The 18,268-nt window shown below is 42.0% G+C and overlaps 1 protein-coding gene across 1 annotated transcript in view; it reads left to right on the forward strand.

Annotated features, from left to right (window-relative positions):
• Window positions 1–4,310: 4,310 nt before the first annotated feature.
• Window positions 4,311–18,268, forward strand: part of adgra1b (adhesion G protein-coupled receptor A1b) — a 223,123-nt gene continuing 209,165 nt past the window's right edge. The window contains 1 exon segment of the mRNA XM_028604301.1: window positions 4,311–5,058. Within this exon segment, the coding sequence (XP_028460102.1) occupies window positions 4,841–5,058 (218 nt within the window). The 5' untranslated portion in view covers window positions 4,311–4,840.

The raw sequence follows: 18,268 nt of genomic DNA on the forward strand, positions 1-18,268 counted from the left end.
ATTTGCTTTTTAGATGCAACTTCACATATCCTGATATTTCACATTGGAAAGTGTAGTAAAAATGTGTAGTGAAAATTGTGTTTTCCCCTTGCAATTGTCGACTGTACAAGAGAAAACTTTATTTTACATGCAAACAGAAATGTTGATGACAATACATTCACAGCTTCACCGATATAGAAAACAATCGGTTCGTATAGATAAGATAAGATAATACTTTATTGTCTGTTACACAAGGGTTACAGAAAATGTTCTTTGACAAGGCTCTAGTCACAAAGAGACATTCCCACAGACATATAAAAACAAGACATGGGGTGTTGAGGTATCAGCTGACTGTGGTGTCCAATATGGCTATTGCTGAGGGGATGAAGGATTTCTTGTAGATGTTTTTTGCTGGCCAGTGGTACCTTAAAATGCCTGCCTGATGTAGCTGGAAGGAGTGATGGAGGAGGTGAGAGTGGTCCTCTGTGATCAGGTGGGCTTTCCTGATCACTGAATGGCTGTACAGCTCAGATGGGGGGAGCCAGTTATTTTGGCAGCGTGATTCTCTATACGTGAGAGTCTTGTTTTGTGTTTGATGGTGAGTTGGTTGTACCAGGAAGAGATATTGAAAGTGAGAGCTGATTCAATGAGGGAGCGGTATAGAACCATGCACTTTAAATTTACATGTAGGACATTTTACCTTCTGCTGACTCTCTTCAGGCTGAAACACTGAGTAAGCATTATGGTCTCGTTGTACTGTTTCACACCCTACAGATAACACCAATATTAATGACTTTGAAACCAGAAACCACCTGTCACGTTTGCTAAAAGCCAAAACAACAGCTCTCACTTATCTTTTGCACTACATCAGCAACACAGTCCTGAAAACCAGAAGAAGTTAAAATGCTGTGAGCCTTTATCCAAAAAGTCATGACGTAATAATGAGAGTCTGTCATCCTGCGGTAGCCTGGCCTCTTCAAGTGGAGCAGGTAAATATTTAGCGAGGACTGCGATTGCTGCCGGCCATGGCCTGTTTACCTCTGTCACCAAATAATAAAGGAGAGCCGTGAACACTAATGTGACACAGGGAAAACATGAGAACATGCTCTGCAGAGTAACACTGTTTGCCTTGCTTCTTTTTTTCTTTTCAACTGACTCCATCCCTCCATTGTGCGCTAATGAGTCTTGACCTTGAGTCAACGCTGTGATCTGGAGTCGTTTTAACGACTATGTTAAACTGTAAAGTATTTTATAGCGGTTTGTGCTGATTAGTGATGCCTTTCATAACAGGCTGTCGGTGTGAAAACGCAGCCTTTGCCAGGGAGAAAACCTTTATAGAATGGGACTGTGTTTGTGCTTCTGTTTTCCATTAAGAGCATACAAGTAGCTCAGTGAACAGGCATGGCTCTCATCCAAGGAACTGTTTCTGCAGGCTTCATCAAAGATGGATCACTTCAAATGGTAATGTCAGCTACACCGGGGTGACTTTCCTATGGCTTCTCAGGGGGTCATCTGGCGGGAAGATCCTCCTCTGCACTAACATTCACCAGGTAAATATACATCTGTGTAAATAAGCGTGAGTGACAGCCCGAGAGGGCATCATGGGAGCACGGTAAGGAGGGAATAAGGCCTCCATATGTGGATAAACACAGAGGGGAGAGGGATGTGTCTTGCCCCGCACAGCCTGCTCCTGTAGGGAGAATGGATTCCATATTTGCCTGTCAGACAGGAGAATAGGGTCAGTGGGAGCGGCTTCAAATCCTGCTTTGTGCTCTCAGGCCTGCGTCGGAGACAATGTGGATAATGAGGGAGGAATTTGGCGCGGGTTGCAGTGCACGCATGCACGCATGCGCGCGCCCACACACACACACACACACACACATACACACACAGGGGAAGCACCTCGCCCCGGCCCCGGGGAGCCCAACCAGCCAGCTGTCTCAGCTTCTGTCTCTCCGGGGCAAGCCTCTTTACACACAGCATCCACCATCAACGGATATGATTGATGTCACTGAATACAGTGTGTGGGTTGTTCAGACTCTCCATTCTCTGACAAGAATAGGAGTAACTTCTGCATCTATTCACTGACTTCTTTTCTGTGTCAAGAGTCATCAAGTGGCCGGGCATGCAGCAGCTCCTATTGGCACCGGTGTTAATGAAAGGTGAAACTGTGTTTCTTATCTCTCAATCAACATCATGGACAGATGCGTTCATTTCCAAAATCACGCTCACGTTCTCAGACAACGCAAGAACATAAAGACAGATGCTAGTTACTGTAAAAAAGGGGAAATATATCAGACGGGGGGGCTTAAAGAGACAGGCGCTAAAACGGAGCCTTTCAGACACAAGGCGAATACAGGGACATTCAGACGGACAGTGAGAAAATAAAGTGGTTGTTTTTTTAACATTAAAACATATAAACATCTTCTAGCAGAAACCTAAAATATAAATATGAACCTGAAAATTAGCATAATAGGTCTCCTTTAAATCTCTTTCTTTTCAGACCGTTTCTGAAATATTCTAAGTTCAGCTATAAAAAGAGCAAGATGTTAATCAACTCCACGAGTCCAAGCGTGTGTTACTGTGTCAACCTGGTCACCTTCCAACTCCTGTTCTTTATTTATTGCCATCATTTAAATGAATGTCAGGTTTACAACTGTGTCCTTTGCTCGCAAAGTGCCTGACGCCTGCAGCAGCTTCTCATCGCAACTAATCAAAGTGGAGCAATATGGAGCTTGATACATTAACATGACACTGCAACGTACTTTTGATGGACACTTGAGTAAAAGAAGAATATGTATGTGATTCACATCTTTAAGATTCCATATGAATGGTAAGAGGAATGTTTTATGGAGAAAAATAACTCGACTTCTTATGAAACACTCTTGGGAGTGATTCAGGCGGTGATTCAACGTTTAGATCATTTTCAGTTTGTGTACAGGCCACAGAAAGCGGATAAAAACAGTTCCTTTTGCAGCTGTTCCCGAGTAAATGAAGAGAATAAAACAAACAGCAACACTTTTCATCACGCCATGTAAATGTTTGCGTATGACAAATCATGCCTGACACACAGTGCCACAGTTCAGCGCGCAATGCTGCGGATCCCAAAGTGGGGCCCAGGGACCTCCAGAGACCCTTGGTGGTGACACAGTGGAGGAATAGTTTAATTTCAGCAGAGATGTGGACTTGGTGACTTGGAGTCGACTCAAGTCACCGTTTTGATGACTCACGACTTGACTTGACAAACAAAGAAATGACTTGAGACTCGACTTTGGACTTGAGGCATTACGACTCAGATGACTTGTGTCATATGTTTGAAAGTTAGCTGTTAAATATGAAATAATATCATGTAATGTTGTCATGTTTCTGTCTACCTGTCAAGTATGCTATGCAGCAGCAGCAGCAGCAGCAGCGTGTCATGATTGAATGATTGGATGATTGCCAGACTTTCCTCCACAGCGCTGCGGAGGAGGGTCTGGCTAGTCCACACAACATTCCGGGATGGGAGAAAAAGATGCTGTGGTTTATTGGCATTTCTTTGAACCAATCACAATCGTCATGGGTGGAAAGGAACTTGTTTTGGTGGAACGTGTACGTTCAAAAGTTGTTTTAGTAGTCGTGCAACAGAAATCTCAGATTGGACAGATAGTCTAGCTAGCTGTCTGGATTTATCCTGCAGAGATCTGAGGAGCAGTTAACCATAGTCCTCATAAATCCACGGGAGTTTAAAATTCCAACGGACATCCGGACGAAAAGAAGGACATCCGGCGGAATTTCGAGTGGCAACAGAGCAATCCCGGAAGTGGAACGTCGTGGATATAGACTATGGCAACAGTAACATCAAAGACCCCTGATGGAGCCTCATTAATCGGACCAGACCACCCCAATGGCTGCATCTGTGCCCCGAGTAATCCCTTTTGGATTTAAAAATAATAAAAATCAATTACTTGATTTGGGATTTAACTTGCCTTTACAAAGGACTCGACTTAACTTGACATAACCTGAGACTTGACTTGACTCCCCCCCCCCCCCCCCCCCCCCCACCTACCCAAGATGACTTGGTCACAACACTGTATTTCATCCTGTTGGAATCACAAGATTTGCTCCACTTGCATTGTTGCTTAAGGACTTACAGAAACAATGATGTGAGTGAAGAGAAAGGAATCATCCTTCCCAATTGTGGTTCACTGATATCACATGTTATCTAATAATGGGTGTCTGTGGCCTCGTGTAGCCCTAATCTGTTATGGGATATGGCACGTTTAGCCACGCTGGAGTCTGTCAGGACTCGGCGGGGAGGGACTTTCTGGACACTGCGCAACAAGTGCTAGGGCGCAAGAAGTGGCTGATAAGAGTGAATGACACGGCATGCGGTAGCTCAAACAGGAGACTGGTCTTTATGGATGATTAGGTACGATTTACTACCTCAACTGCGCTATATTATATTTCATGTAGCCTACTGCCGCTTGGAAAGGATGTGTCGCAGTAAAGTTTATCCGGACTTTGAAAGCGCGCCGTTGGAAGTTTCCCCGCATGTCACAGCGCAGAATACAGTTTGGAGGACTTCTTATAACACAGAATGGCAAAGATCCAGCGTTTCACACCCCTGGTGATTTACTTTCCTTTAGGGTTTAATCGCAAAAGTAGCGCTGGAAGTTTACAGCTGTTGAGGAAGCAGCAGGTGAGCAGCGGAGCGTGAGATTTGGACTGCAGCCCGATCAAACGCTGCGCTTTAATGTGACGGAAGGCAAAGTGAAATGGTCCCGACTTGTTACAGAAGCTGGGAGGATATAACTTGAAAGGAGCGTGTTTTTAGAAAAGAAAAGAAAAAAAAGAAAAGAAAAAATTAATTAATTCTACCATGAGAGCGCTGACTTTACTGTGCGTAATTCTCGGGCTGTGGGAGTCGAGCCTGAGCAACAGAAACTGTCCGGACCTGATCGTTGACAGCTGTCACTGCTCGGCGGAGAGGTCCAAGGACCTGAGCAGGCAGCATGTCCGAGTCAAAGTTGTGTGCGATGATGTGGACCTGATGGACACCCTGCAGCCCCGCTTCCTACCCAACAGAACCGTGTCCCTGTAAGTAGCCTGGGTTCACTACTGCCAAAACCTTCTGCCTAAATAGACACTAATTGGAGCAGCAATATGTGTCACACGGAGCCCCACCACATTTTTGGAACATTTGTGCCTAGATTTTTATGTGGTAGCCTAGTTGAATATACGGAAGAGGATTAGGGCCACAAAAAAAAAAAATGTATTTGAGTTCTGACTTTAAAGTCAGAATTATGAGTTCAAAGTCAGATTTCTGAGAATAAATCAGAATTCTGACTTTATTCTTTAAACTCTGAAGTCCGACTTCATTCTTTAAACTCTGAAGTCCGACTCAGAATTCTGACTTTAAAATCAGACTTCTGACTCAGAACTCAGATGCATTTTTTCACATCTGTCCCTAATCCTCCGTAAATCTGTAAAAAAAATGTGAAACTGATAATAGCTATAATTCCAACGTTATTTGGGATACTGTCTAGTGGATGGATTTTTTTCTCAGGGGCCTTGGAGCTCTCTAAAGGGCCCCTGGAGATGCTTACATCCCAGTTAGGGGACCTGGATGCATGGGCAAGAACATTCAGTGTTATAAATTGTCCAGGATAAATGAGTTTTAGACGGGTTACCACACAAATCAATAAACTGCTTCTTATATTTGAGAGAATATTATAGCCTACTACAGAAATATTGTAGGTGAGGTCTATATTGATAGCCATTAAAAGTTACATTACGGTCGCTAAATTCCCCTCAAATGCACCCCCAACAACAATATTACAGAAGTGCTGTGATAGTACCTTAAGAAAGCAAAGAAACACTTAAAATAGATAAAAATGCTAATTTAGCATGTATAGAAACAGAACCTTTTAAAACGCATGTTTTGACTTTTTTCAAATCAATCAAACCAATAAAACTTAATTATATTATGGATATAATTTAGTGATTATATCCCTGTCCGTAAGACCTGCAACAATTAGTAATTTAAGTGATTAGTCGATCAACAGAATTGCCAACAACTGTGATAATTGATTACATGTCAAAAATTAAATTAAGCAACGATTCCAAGCCAATGCCATATTGGTCCAGCCTCTTCAGTGGGAGGATGTTCTGCTTTTCTGTGTTATATATCATTTCAAATGGAATGGGTTTGAGTTTCGGACTATGGGCCGGACAAAATAAGACATTTGAATATGTCACCTCGGACTCTCAGATTCAGGTTTATTTATTTTTCATAATTCCTTGTGTACTTACACACATAACGGAAAATGAACTGTTCTCCACCAGCCACTTGCAGTGCGACAGGAAAAAACAACAATCATACAGACAGATACATAGACTAAAATCCATAAAACCAGATAAAAAACAATAAAAAACAGTAAAAAAAAATAAATAAATTGAAAAAACAGTTGACGGCACAGTGTGTTAAAGTGCTTTAGTGTGTTAAAAAGTTTTAAAGTTAGCAGCACAGCGTGTTGAAGTGTGATGGTTCCCATAATGGATTAGCAACACAGAAAAGAAAGTGAACATGATATTTATCTCACAGCCATGCAGTCCTGAAATTACAGATTCAGATTTTAGCAAAGAAAACGTGATATGCTTTTGGACCCTTAGTGGTCCCCAGAACCCCACGTTTAAAAAAAACCCCAAAAAGTCCCAGCTGTGCAAACCGCATTCCAGCCTCACCTGTCCTGTGTTGTTACACTCGCTGCCTCAAAAATGCTTTGCCTTTTCACCTCACTCTTTAGGGATATTATTTGCATGGCATTCAAAGTTATTCAAACGTAGATCTTGCGCTTTCAAACAGGGACTTTGAGAAACCTCCCTTAGTGTTCATCTGCGCCTCTTTTGTAGATGAAATAGCACTTTAAACACTCGAGGGGTTGATAACTTTCCCCAAATGTGCCCCCTCTCTCTCGTTCTCTGCAGGTGCACAGATTGACTGCTAGATTAATAGATGGTTTTATTCTTGGCAGCTTGAGGTGTGCCTTTCGGAGTGTAAAAGAAAATACTAAATGTAAAGGCCCTTGACAAATTACAGCCGACCACTCATTCTAATCTTAGAGCACGGTTGATTAATGGTAGCACTTTGCTTACTGCAATTTATTTGGAGTGGTGTTTGCTTCCGTGTAGGCAGGGGTGCCTTTTGTTCCTTTAAGTGGAGAATGGTTAAAGGCTTTGTTTTCAAAGTGGGGCTTTTTTGTTGTTGCTTGCAGGTACTAACGAAGTGTAGATTTTGAAAATTGCTCCACCAAGATACGCTAAGACTTCAGGTTTGCTTTTAAACACAGCGTACAGTAAGTATCAAACTGACCGCATGTTGAAGCATCTCTCCCACAGAATGACACCTTTCTCTCAGTTCGCTTAAGAAATGCTGTGTTGTGATTAGACCTGTACAAATAATCCTATGCCTCACTCCGTCCTGAACTAAATCCTCCAGCAGAGCCCTAGCTGGCCAGGAAGCAGTTTTCCTGCGTTAGGAAATGTGACCTTTGTCAGGCTGAAGTGGCCTCCCTGCTCGCTCTTTTGTTTGGATGTGCTGTGCAAATAAACAGATACATCAGGGGAAGTATGACCCCCCCCCCCCCCCCGCCCAACAAATCTCCCAAATGTCTCGCGGCATGCTCACTTCATTCTCTCCGTATCTCACCAGCTACGTAGCTCCTCGTAGAGCCATTTCCTCAATGACAACTCGAGCACACTGTGTCACGTTCAAGAACGCTAACCCAGCTCCAAATGCCACCTTTAATTAAAGCCACAGATTGGGCTTTGTTGCTTCTCTTTTTGCCTTTTATTATAGCGTCTATAAAATGTTCATGAGGAACAAGCCCTGTAATAATGCAGCGCCTTGCTAACGCCAAGAAGAAGAAAAACTTAACAAGCAAATGAAAGAGCATTGGCATGAATAAGAGAGATAAAAATGAACTAAATGGAAAAGTGTGTCATAGGGACGAAACGATGCATGGTGAATCAGTTGAAAATCAATATAAATGTGTAAAGATTACAATGTGTTGAGATAAAAAAAAATGATTTCGTTTTAAAATGGCCTAGGGCGTAATCTGCTTTTGATTTCCCTTGTTTGGCTTCAGATCAGACGTCGTTACGTGTTCTTAGTTTATTTATTGTTTGGATGTACGATTTGTTTACAAAATCAAATTATTCATTTTTTATTAATTTATTTTGTTATTTAAGATGAAATACAATTTCAGTAGCACTTTTCTGTTGTTTTGCACAGTTGGTATACATTTCTTTTCAGTCATCTGCAGCTTATTCTGTAAAAAACCCCTGACAAAATCCTATCGTGAACTTAAAATCCTATCGTGAATCGAATTGTGAGTGGAGTGTATCGTTACATCCCTAGTGTGTCATAAACTGTGTGTGAGGAACTTTCTGTGTGTCAGTTACTATCAGTGTCAGTAACTCTCTGTGTTTTAGTTACTCTGTGTAGGGTTGGGTGCCTTTCGCATCTGAACCGATATCGGCACCGGTACCGGTGCCTGGTGTTCGGTCTTGGTGTCAACGGTACTTTTTTCGGTACCTTACTCTTACTGAAACTGTAACGCCTGGTTGTAACAACTACAACATTTGATTACAATAAAAAAAAAACATTAACTCTACAACAAAGTACCGAAATTTGAACCAATACTTGGTAATACCAACGTGATTTGGTCGGTACCGGTAAAAGTACAGGGTTCGGTACCCAACCCTAACTCTGTGTCAGTTACTCTCTGTGTGTTAGTGACTCTTTGATTTAATTACTCTCTGTGTCAGTTACTCTCTGTGTCAGTTACTCTCTGTATGTCAGTTACTCTCTGTGTGTCGGTAACTCTATGTGTCAGTTACTCTCTGTGTGTCAGTTACTCTCTGTGTGTCGGTTACTCTCTGTGTGTCAGTTACACTCTGTGTGTCAGTTACTCTCTGTGTGTCGGTTACTCTCTGTGTGTCGGTTACTCTCTGTGTCAGTTACTCTCTGTGTGTCAGTTACTCTCTGTGTGTCGGTTACTCTCTGTGTCAGTTACTCTCTGTGTGTCAGTTACTCTCTGTGTGTTGGTAACTCTCTGTGTCCGTTACTCTCTGTGTGTCAGTTACTCTCTCTGTGTCAGTTACTCTCTCTGTGTCAGTTACTCTCTGTGTGTCGGTTACTCTCTGTGTCAGTTACTCTCTGTGTGTCAGTTACTCTCTGTGTGTCGGTAACTCTCTGTGTCCGTTACTCTCTGTGTGTCAGTTACTCTCTGCGTGTCGGTAACGCTCTGTGATTTCGAGTCGAGGAGTTTGGTGCTTGGCCTGACAGCTCTGATGACCCTGGGACCTATCTGGTGTAACTCTTTCACCGGTGCAATGCCTCTCTGCAGAGAGGAGCAGCTGAGATGGTGGCCGACACCTGTCTCAGGCAATGCTCTAACAGGAAGACGCAGCGCTCGTCTAAGGGAGAGGAGGGGACAGATTGTGGAAGAGACAAGGGGATAGAGAGAAGATGGGAGACAGACATGGAGAGGCAGTGAAAGAGCCATTAGGGGAGCACATGGGAGTGACAGAGAGGATGCTGGGAAAGCGGGGATGGTGGAGCGTGTGGTTAAATCGTCACTTGAGAGCTGAGACGCAGGCTGATGAGATGATGTGACTGCCACTAACAGGTTGTTGTGTCTGGGAGGCGCTTGTCGCACAGTAACAGCTGATTGTAACTGAGTGTCTGAGTTTCTTCACTGCTGGAAACTGCACGCAAAGAGATACACACTGTGCACTTACATAAGTCAAACTTATAAAGTTTTTTTCATAAAGTGCTACAACTGCCGCTGTTTTCCCGCTTGCTGAGCATATTATTCTTTTATTACCTGCTGAGTTTGGCTAGCCCAGTGTGTGGGGTTTGAATTGTCAACTGTGTTGATATCAAAATGTATTTAGTGCAACAAACAGCAGTGTAAATTGGCAGCTGGAGTTTTATAGTGATTTAGTCTTTTGACAAAAATCTATATCAGTTGTAGTCACGCATTAATCACGTGAGTATTGTTAGTTTAGTCTTGAGATGAGAAGCTAAAACGTCAGTTGATATTATTGCAGTAATTTCATTTAACGATCGTTGACAACCGGTTCCTTTAGCCGACTAAAAGTAATGTTAAAGCGACAATAATTAATCTTTTAATTTTAACAATAGCTCACATAATATGTATAAGTATGTGCAGGTGTAGCGAGCCTCTTCTAACCCATATCTGTGAGAGTATTTAGCACTGATAACGCCGAGTCAATGGAGTGATAACATTTAAAATGCAATAAAAATTGCAAAAAGAATTACATATATATAAAGATTATATAGAAATATTTATAGACAGAATTCATTTTTAAACTATAGACAAAAACACTAGCAAAAAACCTAAAAAACACTACTACACTACAGTAGTATTTTCTACAGTACTGTAACAGTTACAGCCTTTTGTCAGAATTCATGAAAAGAAATAGATGTTTTTTTTTATTATTTTCATTTAAATCTTTTTCGAGTTCATTGGATTCAACTGTTACAGGAGAAGATGCTATGTTTCTGATTGACTGTACTTCCAGCTTCTGGATTTGTGCATGTTCTCTGATGGAACCACGCTAAGGTCCTTCAAAGCCTGGTTGTCTTCTTTTTGAACGAGATAAAACGAGGGCATTTGGTCTGGGGCGGACCCAAATTTGGAAGTGTTTGGCATAAAGTAGCCTGCTCTGTGGGCCTTCATCATCCTCATCATCATCCTTTCAGAGACAGACAGGAGGGGCTGTTTGCGGTGTCTAGGGGGGGAAGTGATCAGGACGAGGCCATGGCTGGCTCCAAAGCCACTGCAAGAACTTGTCAGTCACCATGCCAGGGTAGACAAAGACCCAGGAGACACCGCAGGAAGCATGGCTGTAAAATAGCTCTTGCTGTTGTTCATCACGTATGTATCGTGATTTATTTTGGCGACGTTTTTTTAAATCAATTATAATCCACATTTTAGATTTCTTGTTTAACCAATGATTTACCTATATATTTTCTTTTATACGGTACCGCCGACTGCGAGTAAATCATATCCATTTCCAGCAAAACAGAAAATCCATGTTATGTACTTCTTTACAAATGAAATAAATGTCAGACTGACTGACTGACACGTGATGTGATGTGCTTTCTTTGTAGAAAACAATAAATATTTAGAAATGTCTCACGATATATTGTCTGTAGAAGTGTATTATTCAACTTTTGTTTTTGTTAAAGAGGGAAAAGAAAATCCCAATACTCAATACTATCGTATCGCAATACTAGAATCGCAATCAATGAAAATTGCGATACATATCCAATCGACATCCATGTTTTGTGAAAGAGTCAAATCGGAACAAAAGCATATCGTCCCAGTCCTATCGTCTATAGCATGATCAAAAGGAATCAGAGTCTTAATATTGATCTGTGTGCATCTTCGTGAACAAACGTGGCATGTCAGAGCATGCCATTTTCTTGTTTCTTTCCCTAAAATGGCTTTCTGCATTCTCTCATCTCATTTTTTGGTATTGCTATAAATATAATTCTGTTTATCCCCCCCCCCCCCTTCACCTTCTCTCTTATTCACTCTCTCTATCTTATATTCGCTCGCGGTTATTCCTTGGGGGCTTTTTTTTTCTCGTCTGCCGAGGTGCTTTTTGTGCTCTACCCTCTTCAGAGTTCTGAGTACTTCTGCATGAATATTTCATTGACATTGGCACACATAGCCCGTCCATATTCTCCTGTGCATTACCCCGCTGACAAAACCTGTGAGCACACCCATTCAGAGGGCAAAATTCCCTAAATGATATGTCACCCTTATGCATAGAGAACTAGTTGTTAATCTAAAGAGAAGTGACCAAAACGACGCCGATAGAATATGCTGTATCTAACATCTGACGCCGCGAGGAGTCATGCCAATCTCTCTCTCTCTCTCTCTCTCTCTCTCTCTATGTCTGTCCCTCTGATGGCTTCTCTCCAGTGATATGGAAGATTTAAAGAAAGCAAAAGGTTCAACTTTAGATGAGGGCACTCTCCAATATCAGTTGTCTAAGCTCCAGAGGGTGTAATACTTTTAGATCCCCGGTACTTTCCCCTCTGCGATAGCTAAAGCCAAGAACATTTGCCCCTGAGTTATCTGTTTGCTCAAGAACTGCGAGGTCAGGGCCGATCCGCAATGTTGCCGCATGCTCGAACCCGCCAGTCACCTTAATAAGCAACTATCGATTAATCTCTTTAACACCAAAGGATTAGTATTTTGTCAAGGTTTCCTCCAGGCTTCTGTCGATGTGTATTGGTACATCACTCAGAGATTGCGTGGCTCTGCTGCCCTTCAGATTGGCTGTCTGAAAAAGCTCTGTAACTACCGTTCGTGTGGCGTGCTCTAAAGAAACAGCTGATCAGTTTTGCTTGAGGCAATAATGATTCACTGATCAAGAGTTCATGGCCGCTGGTGGGAGAGGGGGAGTCTGTAAATCGTGCTGCAGCCTTGAAAATCCAAGAATGTGTCGAAACCCAGACTTACTTACTAAAATTATTAGGTAACGGTAAATACAGCGTCTGCCAAGGATACGTCTGTGCTCTGCTATCCCTGCCTCCTTCCTGCGCCGCTAAGTAAATACTGAAGTTACTTAAAGGGTCATAAATTTGAGAGCAGAGGAGGGTAACCTCCAGCTTGTTGCCTTTTCCCTGTTTTCTGACTCATTGTAAAACAAGGTGATTAAAACCCTGATGTGTGTTGCTTCTGTTGCAGGGTGTGATCCCAGTGGGAATATTAACTCTCCTTCCCGTCTCACAGGAGCCTTGGCAGGCCTTTATCAGCACCGTGTGCCTGTCTGTGTGTGTATGTACATGCTGTGTTTGAATCAGGGATGGTTACGGGTGTATATTAGTGTGCGGATCGGGCCGCATTTTTCTGTCCGAGCCCGGCCCGCGTCCGACAGAGCAGTAACCAAACCCGGCCCGAGCCCGACAGGCATTAAGATGAGTATGTCCGAGCCCAACCTGAGCCCGACACAGTTAAAATCTCTTTTTTTTTTCTCATACTAATGACACATGTGTGGAAAGCCCTCTTTTATTAAACAACTGTAGGAAGGCATTCGGAAATGTCAACAGATGAGTGCATCAGAACAAACGGGGCAACAAGCGCACGTTAAATAGCTGTTTAATTTAAAATGTTCAGTGTGTTAACCTTTCCTGATTGCTTGCAGGGGAGACTCGTTGCCTCCAGGGCCAACGTTATAAAATGAATAACGTCGGGGTTAAAATCCCGTTGCTGGTGAGCAAATTAATGAACTTGGCTTTCAGTCTGGGTTTTTTTTTGGACACCGCACACACTGTGTACAAAACTTAAACTTATTCCACCAACTCTGGATCGGGTATCCATCCTCTAGTGTACATGTAGAAGTCTTGATGTTATGGGTTGTTATGTTATGATGTTATGTGTCATGCAGTGGTGAGCTGAATATTTTCTGATCGCTCATGACTTCAGCCAACTTGTTTAAGGTACGGGCATAATCAAATGGCGGGACCAAGTGATGGTTCTATCCGGACCTGTGACCAATTTCTGATAAATAAATGAGAATAAATGATAATCCTTACAAAGCATTGTTTTTTATCCTGCAGCCGCGGCCATAGACTGCAGGCACAGAAAGTTATACGGCAATAGCTTAACTCAACAGTTTGCAGCGTAAGGGAGACATGAGAGAGATGACAGATAGGAGCATGAAGCTACTGACCCTGCTGCTCTGTCTGAAACTGTTTCCCTGGTCTAACTAAAGTAGCAGTACAATTTACAGCTGTGAGTTAGCTTTCCCCACTATGAACATTATTAATCCAAGTCCCGTTCCAGGCTTACCAATGTGTGTCCTACACATGTGCATGGCCAACAGTCTCACTCCCATCGGGTCAAAAAGCAACGCTTGGTCAGGTGCCTTTGGCGTTTGTTACTCTTGGTGTCACCTTTTGACGCTCTGGGTCGGGGTTGTTGTTTAACCCATGCACCACCCCAGCCAACCTCGGTCTTTCATACTACTCCCAAACGTTGTCATCTTACAGCGTCAGTATTTTACGAGTTGGGAGTGAGATTGTGTTGGCATGGCATGAGAATGGCACAAACTCTATTCAAGATTCAAACTACTGGCAGGGCAGTCACAGGCCCATTTGGGCCATGGGCATAAACTGGGAGGGGAGGGCCCTTCCCTACCCCTCTACTTTCGGTGCCCTTGCTCGGACAACACCCATCTTTGAACTCGGCCTTCCTTTTGATGTCAGCTACACACCTGTAAAGTGTCCTGACTATATCTTGCACGGTTGCAATAGTGGTGACAAAATCCGTCCGCAGACATATAAACATCTGGCAAGGTACTCAAACTTAAAAACAATCTAACTGGACCTTTTCACATTTTTATTGGATATAGGGTTTTAAGAAAATGTACTTAACTGTTCTTCACATAGCATTAATACCTAATACCTTTTTGGCATTAGGACAATCAACCAATGATTCATGGTCTAGCTTATTGGCAGCCTCCATCTCATATTGTTGTTGGTGCTCAAGATGAATCAAATCCATTTAGGTTTCATTTATAACCTTTGTAACTATATTTATCAAGTAAACACAAATATTCAGATGACATTTGAAACCACCTTTTGTTTTAGGCATTAAAAGACATTAAATAAGATATTACATGTTGATTTAATGAATGAGTCAGGTGTTTTTTACAAGCTTGCTTCAAATACTGGAGGTGTTGATGAAGAACTATTAAGTTGGTAAACATAAAATATTACAGTAATATGGTAAGAGTCTGAAAGTACTGAAAGTTATGTGACGGGACCCCAACCTTATTTAGAACTACATTTCCCAAATGCCCACTTTCTTCCTGTTAAAAGAAGGAAGTTGCTGCTTCTCTTGTTTCCCCTTTTGTGCCAGGAGGGAATTCAGCAGTGGCTCCCACCTCCAGTGTAAAGGTTGGTGGAGCTATTAATCCTTTGAGCGATATGTCTTTTAACAATGCACTACACCAACAAACCGCTTAGTCTCATGTTTAGGTGTCAAAATGTTACATCCATATCATTTCTAGCCAGGATCAAAACAAGGTACAGTGACTGAAAATAGCCAGAGTGAGGCAAATCACTCACAAATGATAGGCTTACTGATTCAAGTCAATTCTTGAAAAAACAAGTGAAGACATCTTACTCCTTTCGTGCATTTGAACCACTAAAACCTGTTATTTTTTCTTCAGAGTGTGGTCTATATTCTGAAGGGTGGCGTCCCAGGCAGATGTGCTTCCCTATCATCTACCATGTGAAGCTCTGTTAATACGTACTCTGTAGGTAACCCCTAAAGCAACATCTGTTTCCTGTCAAAGGTTAATGTTAGTAGATATGAAATATGTTATTTTGGTTAGCCGTGTCTAGTAACTCGATCTTCTAAAGTAACAGAGGGTTTGGCTGTTTGAAGAGAAGAGGCTAGAAACCTTGAGGCCAGCGGATCCAAATGTTTGCAGTAGTTCACATTGTGATCTTTACCCCACTTGGTCCTCGCGATTGGTGTGCTGGATGGCGTCCGTTGAAGCTATTTTTGATTCTGTTCGCCTGTAATAGTAATAGTTGGATGTCTTTAGTGCATGGCAGCCAGGCGGGTTTCTAGAGCAGTGACGTTTTAGTTGGACCTCACAGAAATATCCCAGCTGTTGCGTGGACAGAGGGTGAATGAAAGCCAGAGCTGATGTTTTAGGGAAGAATAGATATGATCTTGCTGTATAATCATTTGTAGCCACAAAGCGTAATGACTGAAGCAAAGTGTGACTTTTGAAGTTTGAGATTTAGGGCCGCAGCTATCGAGTTTTAATAATTTAAGCAATTAATTACCAATTAACCTGTTGATTACTTTCTCTCTAACAATAATGAAAAATGCCCATTGCAACTCCCCAGAGTTCTCCCCAAAGTCTTCAAATTGCTTGTTTTGTCTGACCAACAGCCCAGATTTTTTATTTATTTAGTTACTATTATATAAGACCAATAAATTCAGCACATCTTTAGATTTGGGAACTTGGAACCAGCAAATGTTTGGCATCCTTACTTTATTTAAAGGATAATCAATGATCAAAAAAGGTGTTCATTTTCTGTCGAATGACATTTCAAATAAAGGTGAGTTATTATATTGCTTGAAAAAAAGTCTTAAATATGTTTATCTGATATATTGGGATGTAAAAAGAATATGTAACCTAATGACTTTGCAACCTTATAATTGTGAGCTCACAAAAAGCTAAATTCACACAAAAACGCGTTAGGCCATATTGGAGAATTGTGAAAGTGCAACATTTACAAGCTATGAACTTGTGGTCAGACGTGACGTCTTGTATGTACACACGCCTGGCTGTGGCTGCCACTGGCTCACAGTAAGCAATGACATAAACCATTTGCTGCAGCCCACCGAGACAATGCTGAGTCCGTGCACTCATCCCTCATTGAACGCAGCTTATCCGCACACAACATAATTGATAATATAAATAAAGAGAGGACGGACGCTCCAGAAGTTTGTCATGGGCTGTTTACATAATGTTCAATTCTGTTTTTCCTGTGATTTCCTGGATGTTACGCAGAAGCCTGAGATAGGCATGCAGAGGTCGGCAAGCAGACACACACTCACACACACACACACGGCATAGCACAGCACAGGACACGGTTGAGTTTGCACAAACAGAGGCTGCCTGTCCCTGAGTGGGACGTCTGTCCGCAGAGGTATGTGTAGCGCTCTGGGGAACAGAAGGGAGACCTGGGATGAATCACAGTGACAGTACTGGTATCTCATGATCTCAGTGTTGACTAATTTCACTTCATCACACCATCCATTTGTGGCTTTAAAAAAGAGCTGCTGCAGTTTGACAGAACTTGAAGTAATGCTGTTTTAGAGTAAGGCCCTAGAAATGAAAGAATAAACTCCACTGCGCCTCTGATACTGAAATAGTTATCAGGGCTTTGGTTATTTTTCAATAAATCTGTGTATGAAATATTATGAAATTGACCCTTCAGTCAAGTAGTTTCTCACCATGTCCAGTTGACTCCATGCTGGCATATATCTGCTGTAATTTTCTGCTCTATGACAGCTTTGTGTTAAGATGAATCCAAACTGACAGAACTCCAGTAGGATATTGATATCTGGATCAACAACAATAAAAAGCCATATGAGTTGTTGTTTACTCACTTTTGCCTCCCTAAATGGTTGCCTGTAAATCGTCTGGTCCATTCCCACACATCTTAGGTATTCTGATTGATTGGTGGGAAAAGAGAGGCATTTTGCACACTAAATTTGACAAGCTCCCACATGTCTGATTTTCTGTTTGACAAAGAGTGATTATCCATTTGCAGCTACAACAGGCCTGTCAAGCTTTGTATTTTTCAGACATTAGCATGTCAGGCTAACTAGCTTACTTACAAAGACAAGGGGCATGACATTAGCCTTAACTATATTATTATGGGGTAACAGGTTTGTTTGTATGTTGTTTGGGTTTTGTGTCCTGCTAGTTTTTTGGTTTAGGGAAGTTTACGGTGCACATTTCTCTTGTAAAACTGAAGCCATTTGAAATGATGAACATAATAGTATACAGTATATAGATATGCTCTAGGGCGTCATTTCCACTGGGGACTGTGGGGACATGACCCCCCCTACCAGCAGTTAAAGAAAATCATAGAATGAAAACTTCCAGCCAAGCATTGTTTGAATTATGAAAGATATAATGAAAAGTGGCCAGCAAGGCGCCAAATCTTAGACAGTGTATTGAGTCCACGGCAGTGACCGGGTCAAAGAAAACAAAAAACGACATCACTCACACATAAGTTATCTTCTTATTTAATGTGGGCAAAAGTAACGCATTTTAGCTAGAAGGCCATCATCAGTGTTCATGATTTCTTACTAAATAGGAAGGTTACTAGGTTACTTAAATAATAACGCAAGAAGCATGAAACACATTTTAATTATGTTACCTCTGTGAAGGCCAGCACTCAAATAAACTCCTCTCTCGCTGAATGAATGTCTGCACATCAGAGGATGGATTACCAACCAGATGGGACCCGACGGGCCAGGCCGGGTTCGGACAGATATTTAGAAGTGATGTTCGTGTTCGGGTCGGGCTTAGTCACATCAGCACGATAAGACATTGAACATTTTAAATTTAAAACAGCTTATTATGTAACTTAGCCATTTTTGGTGGGGGACCAATGGTAAGAGTGATTTTCACTTCAATAAGCTGCTTTTGTGTTAACGTT

The sequence above is a fragment of the Perca flavescens genome, chromosome 17 (genome assembly GCF_004354835.1).
Source record: "Perca flavescens isolate YP-PL-M2 chromosome 17, PFLA_1.0, whole genome shotgun sequence".
Classification (NCBI taxonomy): domain Eukaryota; kingdom Metazoa; phylum Chordata; class Actinopteri; order Perciformes; family Percidae; genus Perca; species Perca flavescens.